A 16657-nucleotide genomic window follows, 5' to 3' on the forward strand; every position below is an offset into this window, starting at 1 on the left:
TTGTTCAAAGGGTAAATTGGTCTTTAATTTATGGCAGTGGTAGCTGGAATAATGCATTATGGAATTTTTATCTGTAGGTTTTCCGTAGCTCTTAACTTTCAACCTATTGTCCTTTTTATATACTGTAACATCCAAAAAGTTAATATAGTATGGCTATGGGTTCTGGTGAATTTAATATCATCATGTATTGTGTTAAATCGTGTACTAAGTTGGACTGCTGATTCCAGCTTCCGCCGACCTTTCGGTCAACAAGTTCAACAGAAGTTTAACCAGCTCTGAAGAGCCTTATAACCATGTGAAAGAAGAAAATGTTGGGAATGTGGCAATCACGCATGCTTAGAAATTCTCAAATGTTCCTTTTAAAGTGTTTCAAAAGATAACACGACCTAGTCCTTGGTTCCGTTTTTACTTTTCAGTGTTTTTCCAGAGTTTGTGGATTTGTGGCATATGGCATGCATCACCTTGACAGCATCATCTTTCAAGATTTTACACAGTTCAGCTGGGATCTCCTCGTCTCCTGCTGCCTTGTTATTAGCAATGCTTCTTAAGGCCCATTCAACCTCACTCCTCAGGATCTCTGGTTCTAATTCACTCACTACACCATCAAAGCTATCCCCAATATTATTATATTTCCTATATAGATCTTCTGTATATTCTCACCACCTTCTCTTGATCTCTTCAGCTAGATCTCTTCAGCTGGGATCCCGTCATCTCCTGCTGCCTTGTTATTAGCAATGCTTAAGGCCCATTCAACCTCACTCCTTGGGATGTCTGGTTCTAATTCACTCACCACTCTGTCAAAGCTATCCTCGATATTATTATCTTTCCTATACAGATCTTCTGTATATTCTCGCCACCTTCTCTTGATCTCTTCAGCTAGATCTCTTCAGCTGGGATCCCGTCGTCTCCTGCTGCCCTGTTATTAGCAATGCTTAAGGCCCATTCAACCTCACTCCTTGGGATGTCTGGTTCTAATTCACTCACCACTCTGTCAAAGCTATCCTCGATATTATTATCTTTCCTATACAGATCTTCTGTATATTCTCGCCACCTTCTCTTGATCTCTTCAGCTTGATCTCTTCAGCTGGGATCCCGTCGTCTCCTGCTGCCCTGTTATTAGCAATGCTTCTTAAGGCCCATTCAACCTCACTCCTCAGGATCTCTGGTTCTAAGTCTCTCACCACACCGTCAAAGCTATCCTCGATATTATTATCTTGCCTATACAGGCCAGCACATCTTTGTCTATCTGTGGCCTGATGCATGTGATGATCATAATAATTCATAATAATAATAATGCTATTTCTTCCCCACTGGCTGTCCTGACCCCACCAACCCCCTTCACACCAGAGAAGCCAACAGAAGGGAAAAGAGACCGTTCTTTGCTTTTATTTTGTACAATCAAACACAAAATAAATCCAGTTGCCAGTGAAGTTAAAAAGTACAAAAGGGAGGAGGGAGGGAGCCGCAAAAGGGGAGATAATGCTGACCATAAGGGACGCGGGATGCTTGGCTGCAAGGAGGGAAAAGTCCTATGGAGCAAAAGGAGGGAAGAAGAGGAAGGAAGGTTGGAGGAGGAATAGGAAGGAGAGGAGAAGAAGGAGAAGAAGAGGAAGAAGGATGAGGGGAAGAGGAGGAGGAAAACCAAAGACCCTGACCTTCTTGCCCCGGGAGCCTAGGAAGCATCAGGAAGGCTTGGCAAGTGCCTCTTGGATGAGGCTTGTTGGCCAGGGCTTGCCCTTCCATAGCTGGGTGTTAGAGAAGGTCTGAGTGTGGTGCGGCCTCAGGGTTTTCTTGCCAGCGCAGCATCTCTCCGGCCCAAGCGCAGCCACGGCAAGAGAAGCCCACCCTGCTGCGGATGGTGCTTTCCCAGGAAGGAAGCTCCATGGGCGACAGGGCCAAGGGCTATGGGGCGGCATCGTCATACAACGGGTTACATTGGCAAGGCAAAGCCATCAGGTGACCGACAGAGATGCAACTCAGCTCTTTTTGAGCATGTGCAGAGTTCGGTCTTTTGTTCCCTCGTATCAGTTCCTGTGCCCGGTTGCATTCCTTTTTCCGTAGCGTGCAGTACCCCCTCTCTCATCCTCCCGAAAACCCCACATTTTTCTAACTCTTGACTCCTCTCTGTCTCTGGCTTGGCTGCTTCACAGCACATGCATGCGGGATTTCCCCTCTTGATGGCAATGGGAAAACGGAAGGGAAACCAAGGAAGAGATAGAGACGGGGAGGTTGCAGTGGGGAAGAGAGGGAGAAGCACCAGGCCAAGATCCACATTCGTTGCAGCGAGGTGGAGAGCAGAGTCCAAGGCAGCCCTTTGCACATTCAAAGCCATTCTGAAGATCCCGGCTCAGTTCGGAAATCTGGCTGAGCATGCAAGGTTAAGAGACAGACCTTTCTCCTTCCTTCCTTCCTTCCATCCATCCATTTGGAGAGAAGGTTTGGAAAAAAGGGTCCCACTCAACCTCATGCATGAGACAGATGTAGAGTCCCGCTTATCCAACTTCTGCTAATCCGACACACCGTATTATCCGACGCTTAGAGTTGCCCTCTCTTGCTTGCTCGCTCACTCACTAGGCCAGGTCCTGGTGCTGCCAGATACGGCGTGGTGAGTGAGTGAGTGAGGGAAACTGGGAGTGCGAGTGAAGGAGGGCGACAAAAGCCCTCCCTCCCTTACTCACTCACTCACTTGTTCACTCACCCGGCTGTGTCTTAGTGCTTGTCGTCAGCGCTACTGGGACCCGGCCTGGTGAGTGAGTGAGCGAGCGAGGGAGGGCGGGTGAGTGGAGGAGGGAGGCAAAGGCTTTCCCTTACTCACTCACTCACTCACCAGGCTGGGTCCTGGGGCTGCTATCGTCGCTGCCGGGAGCCGGCCTGGTGAGTGAGTGAGTGAGCAAAGGAGGGAGGACAGGTGAGCGAAGGAGGGTGGCAAAGGCTGTCCCTCCCTCCTTCCCTCCCTCGCTCACTCACTCACTCACCAGGCCGGGTCCTAGTGCTGCTGTTGTCGCTGCTGGGACCCGGCCTGGTGAGTGAGTGAGTGAGCAAAGGAGGGAGGGCGAGCAAAGGAGGGTGGCAAAGGCCCTCCGTTGCTTACTCGCTCACTCACTCACTCACCAGGCCAGGTCCTGGTGCTGCTGTCATTGCTGCTGGGACCCGGCCTGGTGAGTGAGTGAGTGAGTGAGTGAGTGAATGAGGGTGAGCAAGCACACACTCTGTTATCCAACGGTTTTGCTTATCCAACATTCTGCCTGCCAGTTTATATCGGATAAGCGAGACTCTACTGTAGTTGATTTGCTCGACTTTCTTCTCTTACGTTTCAGAGACAATAATGGGAGAGACATGTGAGAGGAAGGAAGGAAGGAGGGAAAGAAGGAAGGAAGGAAGGAAAGAAGGAAGGAAGGAAGGAAGGAAGGAAGGAAGGAAGGAAGGAAGGAAGGAAGGAAGGAAGGAAGGAAGGAAGGAAGGAAGGAAAGAAGGAAGGAAGGAAGGAAGGAAAGAAGGAAGGAAGGAAGGAAGGAAGGAAGGAAGGAAGGAAGGAAGGAAGGAAGGAAGGAAGGAAAGAGACAGCACACCAAGTCCCTGCTGCAAGGAGGTCCTTCAAGTCATCCCCAGGACCCCCACCACCCCGTCCCCAACCCACTCAATTTAGGTTAATTATTCCATAATTAAAAAGGAAGGGACTTTTATCCAATACTGTTTGGCATGATTGCACTTTTGGAGGAGAAAAAAAAGAGCCCTTTGCCCAATCCAATCTTTCAAGAAACAAAAAGGAGTCCACTGGGGCTTCTCCTTCTCCCTCCGGCGAGTGCTATGAATACAAAACAAAGAAGAAAAGATCCCAAAGGAACGTGGTATCCATCTGTCCCGGCGATGGCTCCGTTCGAACCGGCTTCTTTCGGCATCCCACATCATCAGAAAGGGAACGGAGACATCGAACATAAAATCCAGGAGGAAAATCGCAGGAAAGTGGCCGATTCCGCCCTGCCAAACCGCTTCCCGTCACTCTACTTTCAAGGGACAAAGCCAAACAAAACAAGCAAGCAATAAATCTTCTCTGGAGTCCAGCAGCTCTTTTCCTTTCTGGGGGAGAAACAATTTCCACCGTTCATGAGACCCCTGGCCTTGTTTCGGAGCAGATGTGGGGCTCCTTCCACCTTCAACAATGGGAATAATGTGCAAGGAGGGAAAAAGGTGGGTCATCATCCGGATGCCCCCAGTCCCAGGAACGAGAGAAGGAAGGAAGGAAGGAAGGAAGGAAGGAAGGAAGGAAGGAAGGAAGGAAGGAAGGAAGGAAGGAAGGAAGGAAAGAAAGAGAGGGAAGCCACTGGATGCACCACCCCAGTGCCATTGCCATGCCCGCCCCGCTCCCCATAGGGACACTCGGTCTCATAGCAAGGAGGTGGAGTGTCCGTTCCTCACTGAAAGGCTAGCGTCCACCTGGACGTCAAGGTCCATGAGTTTCCATGATCATCTCCTTCCATGATTGTAAAACTCAAGGCAATCCTGTGCCGCTGTCTTGTTTTTCCAAACATGAAAATACAAAAAGGGAACTTTCCTTATCCAAGAAAAGCTGATTGTTGTTGCTGACTTTGCCTTTGAATAAAAAATAAAAGAGGTCTGTTGAGGTTTCAGCTTCACATTCTTTGGGGATTTGTTCGGGAAGCCGGAGGGAGCTTCTCGTTCCCCGGACGATCTCCTTGCTTTCCTGGCACCCTCCTCGGAGAAGATCCGTCTGGTCAGGCGCCTCTTCAATCGGCAAGTGCTCTGCCACATGTCAACTTTCCCGCCATGCGAAGGAGATCCGTCAGAAGTCACCTGTTGCTCTGGGTCGAAGGCGCGGAAGTGGCTCAGTTGCCGCGGTAGACGTCGATCTTGCCGGTCTTCTCCAGGACGCCGACGACGTGGGCTTCAAAGTCGGCGTCGTGCACCCCGGTCTTGCGGAACTCCCCCGCGTAGCGGTTGTTCTCCCAGTAATGGTGCCAGTTGCCCCGGCTGTCGGCCCCAAAGCCAAAGACATTCACCTGCAGCGGAGGAAAGAGCAAGAGGGACCTCCTGAGGATGCGGCAATGGCTCCCGTCCCAAGGAGCCATTCCTTCCAATATATTCTAATGCAAGCATTGGCATTCCCTCCAGATGTTTTGGACTTCAACTCCCACCATTCCTAATAGCTTCAGGCACCTTCCTTTTCCCCCTCAGCCGCTTAAGCTGGGAACCTGTTGTCTCCTGTTGCCTTGTTATTAGCAATGCTTCTTAAGGCCCATTCAACCTCACTCCTCAGGATGTCTGGTTCTAATTCTCTCACCACACCGTCAAAGCTATCCTCGATATTATTATCTTTCCTATACAGATCTTCTGTATATTCTCGCCACCTTCTCTTGATCTCTTCAGCTTGATCTCTTCAGCTGGGATCCCGTTGTCTCCTGCTGCCTTGTTATTAGCAATGCTTCTTAAGGTCCATTCAACCTCACTCCTCAGGATGTCTGGTTCTAATTCACTCACCACACCGTCAAAGCTATCCTCAATATTATTATCTTTCCTCTACAGATCTTCTGTATATTCTCGCCACCTTCTCTTGATCTCTTCAGCTAGATCTCTTCAGCTGAGATCCCATCGTCTCCTGCTGCCTTATTAGCAATGCTTCTTAAGGCCCATTCAACCTCACTCCTCAGGATGTCTGGTTCTAATTCACTCACCACACCGTCAAAGCTATCCTCAATATTATTATCCTTCCTATACAGATCTTCTGTATATTCTCACCACCTTCTCTTGATCTCTTCAGCTTGATCTCTTCAGCTGAGATCCCGTCATCTCCTGCTGCCTTGTTATTAGCAATGCTTCTTAAGGCCCATTCAACCTCACTCCTCAGGATGTCTGGTTCTAATTCACTCACCACACCGTCAAAGCTATCCTCAATATTATTATCCTTCCTATACAGATCTTCTGTATATTCTCACCACCTTCTCTTGATCTCTTCAGCTTGATCTCTTCAGCTGAGATCCCGTCATCTCTTGCTGCCTTATTAGCAATGCTTCTTAAGGCCCATTCAACCTCACTCCTCAGAATCTCTGGTTCTAATTATCAATATCAATATCAATCTCTTTCATATACAAATCTTCTGTGTAGTCTCGCCACCTTCTCTTGATCTCTTCAGCTTCTGTTAGGGCCCTGCCATCTTTGATTTTGATTATGCCCATGAGGGGCTGTAAGGAACTGGATTATATGGAGATACTCCTAGCTTCCTCAAGCCCAGGCCCTCTCTCTAGGTGTTTTGAACTTCCATTATTCCTAACAGTCTCAGGCCCCTTCCTTCCTTTCCTTTCCACTTAAGTGGCTGAAGGGGAAAAGGGCCTGAAGCTGTTACGAAAGGTGGGAGCTGAAATCCAAAACACCTGGAGGGCCCAAGTTTGCTCATGCCTATTCTAATGGTTTTATAGAAATACATTTAGATATGTGTATTTGTGGCATTTTTACAATATTTATGTATTTTGATTATTCTGCCACCTGACTCAGGCCATGAGGAGAGGTGGGTAAGAAATAAAATTACTATTATTATTATGATTATTATAACTGGGAGCCCCGGTGGCGCAGTAGGTTAAACCGCTGAGCTGCTGAACTTGCTGACCGAAAGGTCGGCAGTTTGAATCCGGGGAGCAGGGTGAGCTCCCACTGTTAGCCTCAGCTTCTGCTAACCTAGCAGTTTGAAAACATGCAAATGTGAGTAGATCAGTAAAGTAATGCTCTGGCGGGAAGGTAATGGCGCTCCATGCAGTCATGCCGGCCACATGACTTAGGAGGCGTCTACAGACAACGCTGGCTCTTTGGCTTAGAAATGGAGATGAGCACCAACCCCCAGAGTCGGACACAACTAGACTTTACCTTTACACTATGTAACACAGTTCTTTATTTATTTATTTATTTATTACATGCATTTATACCCCGCCCTTCTCCCCGAGGGGACTCAGAGTGGCTTACATTCTGCCACGAGGGCCAGCAACAAATATACTATAAAACAAAACAATTAAAACATGATAAAATGTATACAAAAATTAAAACGCTGCAAGGCAGCAATATTGCACCATCCTCAGTCATTCAGTACTGCTACAATTACAGATTTGCGACCCGATTACATCAGATCTACTCACATTTGCATGTTTTTGAACTGCTAGTTTGGCAAGAGCTAGGGCTAACAGTGGGAGCTCACCCTGACCCAATTGTTCGAACTGCCAACCTTTAAGTCAGCAGATTCAACCGTTCAGCGGTTTAACCCATTGTGTCACCACGGATATAGTATATATAGAAACAGCTGTGATTGATGGTAGATATACAGGCATCCCTCTGGCTCTTCGTTTATGTGTGTGGGGGGCCCCAGAAATTGAGGATTTGCCTCACTATTTGTTTTCCTGCCCTTTGTATTCTAAGCCAAAACTAAAATTCTGGGACCTATTCTTTATCCCCTCCTAATGAATACGGTGTCAGAAGGGATTTTCTACCTTCTGTCCGACATTAACCCTGCAGTTACTCAAAAGGTGGCCCTTTTTGCCCTGGCTGCTCAGAAAATCCAGGCAAAACTGATCTCCGATGTCGCGGTCAACTGTGCTGGGGATGCTTTTAACTAATAGTGGTTTTTTATATCCAAGGTGTTTACTGCTTGGGTTTTAATAATGCTGTACTTACTTGGTTTTATCTTGTTTTTAATTATGTTGGTGCTAATCCATGACATGTAGTATTTGAAGGGCATATCCTGACATTGATATTTGCAGCATTTTAATGTTTTAATGATTTATATAGGGTTTTAATGGCATGTTTTATATTGTATTTGATGATCTGGCTTTTGTGTATTTGTTTGTTTGTCTTGCATGCGAAAGACCTATTGGTCTAAGCATTAAATAAATTTGGAATTTATAGAAACATAGAATAATGGATGGTTAAGAAATAGAAAACTGGAAGCCCTATCTAATCCTTCCCAAACAATATTCCAACAGAGGCCTCTCTTATAGTAATTTTCACAGCAATGACAACGACAACCAGGCTGACCTCGTCGCAGACGTGCAGCGCGAAGAAGAGCACCAGCATCCCCGTCGAGGGGTAGCGCCCGTGGTGCTCCGTCCAGCGGTCGTGGATGTATTTGAAGAAAGCAGGATTGTAGATCTGGACCTGGAAGACAACATGGGTGGAGGGGAAGGTAATGTGATTATCTGGCAATTATCTTCGAGAGTTCTTGGAGAACGGGAGAAGTCCCAGCAGATTGGAGGAGGGCGAATGTGGTCCCTATCTTCAAGAAGGGAAAAAAGAACGACCCAAACAATTACCGTCCGGTCAGCCTCACATCAATACCAGGCAAAATTCTGGAAAAGATCATTAAGGAAGTGGTCTGCGAACACTTAGAAACAAATGCGGTCATTGCTAATAGTCAACACGGATTTACCAAAAACAAGTCATGCCAGACTAATCTGATCTCTTTTTTCGATAGAGTTACGAGTTGGGTCGATACAGGGAATGCTGTGGATGTAGCGTACCTGGATTTCAGTAAGGCCTTCGACAAAGTCCCCCACGACCTTCTGGCAAGGAAACTAGTAAAATGTGGGCTAGACAAAACTACGGTTAGGTGGATCTGTAATTGGCTAAGCGAACGAACCCAAAGGGTGCTCACCAATGCGTCGTCTTCATCATGGAAAGAAGTGACAAGTGGAGTGCCACAAGCAGGGCTCCGTCCTGGGCCCGGTTCTGTTCAACATCTTTATTAACGACTTAGACGAAGGGTTAGAAGGCACGATCATCAAGTTTGCATTAAGGAGAACTAACACTCCAGAAGACAGGAGCAGAATTCAAAACAATCTTGACAGACTAGAGAGATGATTGGCCGAAACTAACAAAATGAAGTTCAACTGGGACAAATGCAAGATACTTCACTTCGGCAGAAAAAATGGAAATCAAAGATACAGAATGGGGGACGCCTGGCTTGACAGCAGTGTGTGCGAAAAAGACCTTGGAGTCCTCGTGGACAACAAGTTAAACATGAGCCAACAATGTGATGCGGCTGCTAAAAAAGCCAATGGGATTCTGTCCTGCATCAATAGGGATATAGAGTCTAGATCCAGGGAAGTCCTGCTCCCCCTTATTCTATTCTGCCTTGGTCAGACCACACCTGGAATCACACGGTGTCCAATTTTGGGCACCACAGTTGAAGGGAGATGTTGACAAGCTGGAAAGCGTCCAGAGGAAGGCGACTAAAATGATTAAGGGTCTGGAGAACAAGCCCTATGAGGAGCGGCTTAAAGAGCTGGGCATGTTTAGCCTGCAGAAGAGAAGGCTGAGAGGAGACATGATAGCCAGGTACAAATACGTGAAGGGAAGTCATAGGGAGGAGGGAGCAAGCTTGTTTTCTGCTGCCCTGCAGACTAGGACACGGAACAATGGCTTCAAACTACAGGAAAGGAGATTCCACCTGAACATCAGGAAGAACTTCCTCACTGTGAGAAGGGCTGTTCGACAGTGGAACTCTCTCCCCGGGGCCGTGGTGGAGGCTCCTTCTTTGGAGACTTTTAAGCAGAGGCTGGATGGCCATCTGTCGGGGGTGCTTTGAATGCGATTTCCTGCTTCTTAGCAGGGGGTTGGACTAGATGGCCAACTCTACTATTCTATGATTCTATGATTCTATGATTCTATGAATGCAGCCCCTCCCTCCGCAGGGACCCCTCCTTTCCCCTTCTTTAGTATTAGGAGCATCATTGCGGAGGTCTTACCCGCTCCTTGTCCACCCGAAGGAAGGGCTTCACCGGGGCGTAAGTGCTGCGGAGAGGAGAACAGAGAGGGAATGAGGCATCAAAGGAGCAAAGCAGCTTTTATTAAGTACTAGCTTCGGGACCCAGCTGTGGCCAGGTTATTAGAAGAAGGCATTGTTTTGGAATGTTAGGTAAGTTTGGTCCAGATCTGTCATTGGTTGTGTTCAGTGCTGTCTGTATAAGGGTGAACTACAACTCCCAGATTCCCAGGACAATTACCCCCAAATCCTGCGAGTATTCGCACTCCCGCTAATCTCCCCAAACCGCTTGTTCAGTTGCCCAAAGACATACAAGCGTATCTGGCCGGTGGAGAGGGCGCTGGCGATCCAGAGCAGGTCCAGGGCTTTGAAGGGGACCAGGACGAAGCTGACGTTGGCCGGAAGGTTTTTGGCACTTTCGGGGTACATGAAGTGGTGGGTGGTCCGGCTCCCCACGTCCGCCTCGAAGCCCACCGTCGGGGCCTGGTTCATCCTGCAGGGAGGAGAGGCAGGCAAGAAATAAAACTATTATTAGTATTTTTATTTTTATTTTATTATTATTATTATTATTATTTTGAGTATGTGTATACATATCTGAGTATGTATGTATGCTTATAGGTGTATGTGTGTGTATATATGTGTATCCGTATATGTGCATGTATATATGTGTATGAATATATATGTGTGTATATATAGATGTGCATGATGTGTGTATATATATATGTTTATATGTATGTATATATGTGTATGTATATATGTGTATATGTGTATGTATATTTGTATGAATAAGCAGGCCCATCCAAGGAGACAACCTCGCTCCTAGCTACGAAATACCCATATCAACTCATGCACCATCAAATCTCATGTGCACCTCAATTTTCAAAACCCAGAAACCCCCAAAAAGTACTTACTGGCAAATGTAATGCCCAAAACATAAGCAAAAGTGCCCTCTTTCGCAATTTGGCCATTAGAGTTGCTGCCTGCTTAGAGGCCCTTATTATTATTATTATTATTATTATTATTATTAGTCATTAAATAGAGGCTGGTCATCTGTCAGGAGAGTTTTGATTGTGCTTTTCCTCCATGGAAGAAGGGAGTTGGACTGGATGACATGGCCTATGTGATCTCTTCCAATTCTATATTGTTATTATTATTATTATTATTATTATTAATCATTAAGCAGAGACTGGATGGCAATCTGTCAGGAGAGCTTTGATTGTGCTTTTCCTCCATGGAAGAAGGGAGTTGGACTGGATGGCATGGCCCTTGTGATCTCTTCCATTCTATATTATTATTATTATTATTATTATTATTATTATTATTATTATTAATCATTAAGCAGAGGCTGGATGGCATCAGGAAAGTTTTGATTGTGCTTTTCCTCCATGGAAAAAGGGGGTTGGACTGGATGACATGGCCCATACGATCTCTTCCATTCTATATTATTATTATTATTATTATTATTATTATTATTATTAATCATTAAGCAGAGGATGGATGGCCATCTGTCAAGAGAGCTTTAATTGTGCTTTTCCTACCTGATAACAGAAGGGGGTTGGACTAGATGGCCCATGTGGTCCAGTCCACTTCTACAATTCTATAATAATAATAATAATTATTATTATTATCATTATTATTATTATTATTATTATTATTAAGAAGAGGCTGGATCGCCATCTGCTGGGGGTGCTTTGATGGTGCTTTTCCGGCATTGCAGAAGGGTTGGACTCTATGGCTCCTGGAATCCAGGTCTACGATTCTAGTATTATTATAAGTATCATCATCATCATCATCAAGCAGAGGCTGGGTGGCCATCTGTCAGGAGGGCTTTGATGGTGCTTTCCTGCCTGGCAGAGAGAAGGGGGTTGGACTGGATGGCCTTTAGAGCTCCCTTCCGACTCCATGGTCCTACAGCCTCCACCTGGCCCCATTCCGCACCGTACGCACCGCATGACGAAGTCGTGCCCGTTGATCTCCCGTCCGTATCCGGAACCACGTAGGTTCCCCGAGTTCCCGACCACGGCGCAGCGCAGGCACTGCGGAGACGGCCGGGAGCGGTAGGGGTTTTCTCCGGGGATGATCAAGAAGAGTTTGCTCAGGACCTCATTCAGGTTGTGGGACTTGAACTGCGGCTGCAGCATCTGAGGAAGCAAGCATAGCCTCTATCACCACCACCACCATCATCATCATCATCATCACCATGTGTATTTCGACCCCGCATTAATGCTTATATTAAAAGTATTTCCTGACTATCTAATCTACAAGTAAACGAACATTAAAACAGAATTACAAAACACATGAAACTGACAGCTGCTTTGGAAGATTTGCATGCAGCTTTACAGGCGCTCTCCAGCATCAGAGTTTAATTCCAGGTGAAGGTTCAGCACCTTGGAGAGAGGTTCTGCAGGTTTGGTCTTAAGGTGAATTTGTTTGGAAATCGTAACAGGTCTATTTTGGATGACTATGTCTTTTGTGGCCAATTTTGGTGTGATTGGGTTCAGTAGTTTTGTTGTTTACTCCATAGTAAGACGCCACATTACATTTTTATATACAGTAGAGTCTCACTTATCCAACGTTCTGGATTATCCAACACATTTTTGTAATCGATGTTTTCAATAAATCGTGATATTTTGATGCTAAATTTGTAAATACAGTAATTACTACAGTAGAGTCCCACTTATCCAACGTTCTGGATTATCCAACACATTTTGGTAATCGATGTTTTCAATAAATCGTGATATTTTGGTGCTAAATTCGTAAATACAATAATTACTACATAGCATTATTTCTGTCAAATTTGTGATATAACATGATGTTCTGGTGCTTAATTTGTAAAATCATAACCTAATTTGATGTTTAATAGGCTTTTCCTTAATCCCTACTTATTATCAAACATATTTGTTTATCCAACATTCTGCTGGCCCGTTTAGGTTGGATAAGTGAGACTCTACAGTAGAGTCTCGCTTATCCAAGCATCGCTTATCCAAGCCTCTGGATTATCCAATGCATTTTTGTAGTCAATGTTTTCAATATATCGTGATATTTTGGTGCTAAATTCGTAAATACAGTAATTACAACATAACATTACTGCGTATTGAATTACTTTTTCTGTCAAATTTGTTGTATAACGTTATGTTTTGGTGCTTAATTTGTAAAATCATAACCTAATCTGATGTTTAATGGACTTTTCCTTAATCCCTCCTTATTATCCAAGATATTCGCTTATCCAAGCTTCTGCCGGCCCGGTTAGCTTGGATAAGTGAGACTCTGCTGTATATAGATATATAGTCACATACATACACGTATATGTGTGTATGTGTGTTTGATTTTAAGGTTGGACTCTGCATCTTTGCCTGCCTAAGCTCTAAATTCGTTGCAGCCACATCACGTGGCACCGCTCACTCTGCTGCCTAATGAGCTGAATGCTCAACTTTTAGTATCCTGTCTATTTTTGGATGCTCTGCTACATTTTAGGGTAGTTTTTTTCCCCAACAAATACAACTTACGAACAAAGCTGCAGAACCAATTGTGGGGTTGTTGTATGTCTTTTGGGCTGTCTGGCCATGTTCCAGAAGCATTCTCTCCTGACGTTTCACCCACATCTATGGCAGGCATCCTCAGAGGTTGTGGGGCATGGCTAAACTTTCCTTGCCTAGTTTTATCCATGCCTCACAACCTCAGAGGATGCCTGCCATAGATGTGGGCGAAACGTCAGGAGAGAATGCTTCTGGAACACGGCCACACAGCCCGAAAGACATACAACAACCCTGTGATCCCGGCAGAGCCGGCCCTAGGTAATATTCAAGCGTAGGCGAACAGAATTTTGGTGCCCCCCCCCCAAACCAATCACTGAAAAATAAAAGCATCGGATAAGTGAAAATGTTGTAGAAATCAATAGAAAAAGCAGTCCCAACTGCGCCCCTATATGTTTTGCGCCCCAAGCGACCGTTTAATTCGCCTCATTGTTGGACCGGCTCTGGATCCCGGCCATGAAAGCCTTCGACAACACATAGAACCAATTGTGTTTGTAACTTGGGGGCTGCCTATGTAAGACGAGCATCCTTGTGTAAGATGAGCAAATGCAGCCCTTGATGGCCAACGGATGTTCTGCGGAGAGTGAGTGGCTGAGTCCGTAGAGTAGGGAAGGCCACCCCGGCAGCCGTTTGGCCCCCATTTCACCCCCATGAAAGACCTTTCTCCCCTTTCCAAAGGCTTGGGACTGACCATCCACCAGCGCTGGACGTCCAGGGGCAGCTCCATGTTCTCCCGGGTCCAGACGGGGGAGATGCGGGCGTCGTAGCGGCTGCGGAACCACTCGGCGTCCTCGGCACCGACCTGGCAGCGGTGGCAGGAGCAGCTCTTGACGAAGAGGCCCTCCTTGCTGAGCCGATGCATCCCGGCATAACTGGGCACCAGCTTCACCCTGTGTATGCCGCCACTGCCGCTCATGCCGCCCGGGTCCAAATAGGCCACGCTGTGGTGGGAGTAGGTGAAGAGCAGGGACATGGCGAAGGCCAGCAGGAAGGCGGTGGAGAGGAACCAGAAGCGGAGGGAGAACTTCATGGTGGAGGAGCACCTGAGAGACAAGGGAGGGGGGAAAAGAGTCCGGGAGAGGAAGCGTTCCACCTGCAGCTCAGGTACGGAGTGATATATGGATTAAAAAGACATGCATGCATCCACCTTCCCTAAAAAAGCACAGCCTCCCACGAAGAGAGTCCTGGGGAGGAGATGTTCCACGTGCAGCTCAGGTATGGAGCATCAACAGTAATGCCGATGGGTTGCCTTTGCATTACCTGCTAACAGTGATGCCGACGGGTTCCTCTTTGCGTCAACGGCACAAATGTACCCAACACACCAACCAAGGAAATGACAGTCTTTTGCAAACTACAACGGAAACCTTCCCAAATGTATCCGACGCACCAAGCAAGGAAATGACAGTCTTTTGCAAACTCTACAAGGCTGGCCGCAATCCTTCCCGAGCCAAGAAATGTGTTGTCAGAGACCTCTCCTCTCCACAACCGGCCTTTTCGGCACGACGGCGACAACGGCAGGGAAGGGAGGCCTGTCCCCCTTTTCCCCCAAAGGGAGGGCGGCAGAAGGCCACTTGCGGCCCTGTCTCAGAGCCGCGGACCCCCAAGCCATCGCTCGACGGGAGTCCTCGCTTCTGCGGCTTCTCATGGCAGCACCCTGCTTGCAAGAGGGAGGCCTCCTGCTTCCCGTTGCCTAGGAGACAGCTGCGGCGCACATCTGCCGGGCCGGGGAGGGTGGCCCTTTTCCGGGGGTCTCTTCCGGCCCATCCATTGTGCAGGCGAGAAGGCAAGGCCCACTCTCTGCCCTGGGCTGCGCAGAGGAAGCAGCAGCCGTGCAGTGGCAGCAGTGGAAGGAAGCAGCAGTCAGTCTGCAGCCTGGCTCCTCCTCCTCCTCCTCCTCCTTTGGCTTTCACATCATCATCCCTCAGAGAAGGAATTCCTGCAGCCGGGGAGCCCTAAAATGGAAGGAAAAGGGAGAGAGATTGAGAAAGAGGCCAAAAGAAGGGAGGCAAAGGGAGCAGCACCTGGACAAAGAGGGAAAAGGGAAGGGAAGAAGGGAGGAGGGTCTCTGGCGTGGCCGCCCCCCTGCCTTTCTCACCCTCCAGCTGCAGCCCTGAGACCCCTCCTCTCTGGCAGCTGGCAGGAAGGAAGAGCCAAGAGGGAGGGTCTTCCTCCTCCTCCTCTTCTCCCACCGGAAGCAGCACCAAGTGGAGGAAGGGGAGGCCAGGCTGGGCTGGAGGCCAAAGGAAGGAGCCCCGGGCAAGGCAGGCACACGGCAGGAAGCAGGAGGCCACGGTTGATGCGCCAGAGCAAGGGGAATTTTAGTCTGCATCAAGGGGAGTCCCAGTCTGCATTTAAGGGGAATCCCAGTCTGAATCAAAGGAAGTCGCAGTCCAGATCAAAGGAAATACCAGTCCAGATCAAAGGAAATACCAGTCCAGATCAAAGGGAGCCCGAGTCTGCATTAAAGGGGAATCCCAGTCTGCATTAAAGGGAATCCTAGTCTGCATTAAGGGGAATCCCAGTCCAGATCAAGAGGAATCCCAGTTCGGATCAAACGGAATCCCAGTCTGCATCAAAGGAAATCCCTGTCTGGATCAAAGGGAGTCCCAGTCCAGATCAAAGGAAATTCCAGTACAGATCAAAGGGAGCCCCAGTCTGCATTAAGCGGAGTTCCAGTCCGGATACAAAGGAATCCCAGTCCAGATCAAGGGGAATCCCAGACCGCATCAAGGGGAATTCCAGTCCAAATCAAAGGAAGCCCCAGTCTGCATGAAAAGGAATACCAGTTCAGATGATGGGGAATCCCAGTCTGCATTAAGCAGAGTCCCAGTCTGGATCAAGGGGAGTCCCAGCCCAGATCAAAGGAAATCCTAGTCCAGATCAAAAGGAGCCCAGTCTGCATTAATTCCAGTCCAAATGAAGGGGAATCCTAGTCTGCATTAAGCGGCGTTCCAGACCAGATCAAAAGGAATCCCAGTCCAGATGAAGGGGAATCCCAGACCGCATCAAGGGAAATCCCAGTCTGCATTAAAGGGAATCCTAGTCTGGATCAAAGGAAGTCCTGGTCCAGATCAAAGGAAATCCCAGTCCGGATAAAAAGGGAGCCCCAGTCTGCATGAAAGAGAATCCCAGTCCAGATCGAGGAGAGTCCCAGTCTGCATCAAAGGGAATCCCTGTCCGGCTCAAGGGTGCAACAAACAACATGATCACATTCTTTTTCACACTACCATCATCATTGTTACTGTTGCAATTGAGACGCAAGAGGCTAACAAAATAAAATAAAAATTGAAGGACATTTTTCCAGGAATGTTGCAGATTTGTGCACATCATCTCTTGTTGACTCTAAGCCCCATCCTGAAGCAGCAGG

General features: G+C 47.4%; 1 protein-coding gene across 1 annotated transcript; it reads right to left on the reverse strand.

The window, feature by feature from the left end:
- Positions 1–1370: 1370 nt before the first annotated feature.
- On the reverse strand, positions 1371–14320 carry st3gal2 (ST3 beta-galactoside alpha-2,3-sialyltransferase 2). The gene is made up of 6 exons (XM_062961518.1): positions 13982–14320; positions 11705–11898; positions 10071–10250; positions 9741–9786; positions 8032–8151; positions 1371–5018 (listed from the first exon to the last, which is right to left on the reverse strand). The coding sequence occupies exons 1-6, from the start codon at positions 14318–14320 to the stop codon at positions 4845–4847; spliced, it is 1053 nt and encodes a 350-aa protein (XP_062817588.1). The 3' UTR covers positions 1371–4844.
- Positions 14321–16657: the final 2337 nt, after the last annotated feature.

This window comes from Anolis carolinensis, unplaced genomic scaffold (genome assembly GCF_035594765.1).
Source record: "Anolis carolinensis isolate JA03-04 unplaced genomic scaffold, rAnoCar3.1.pri scaffold_9, whole genome shotgun sequence".
Classification (NCBI taxonomy): Eukaryota; Metazoa; Chordata; class Lepidosauria; order Squamata; family Dactyloidae; genus Anolis; species Anolis carolinensis.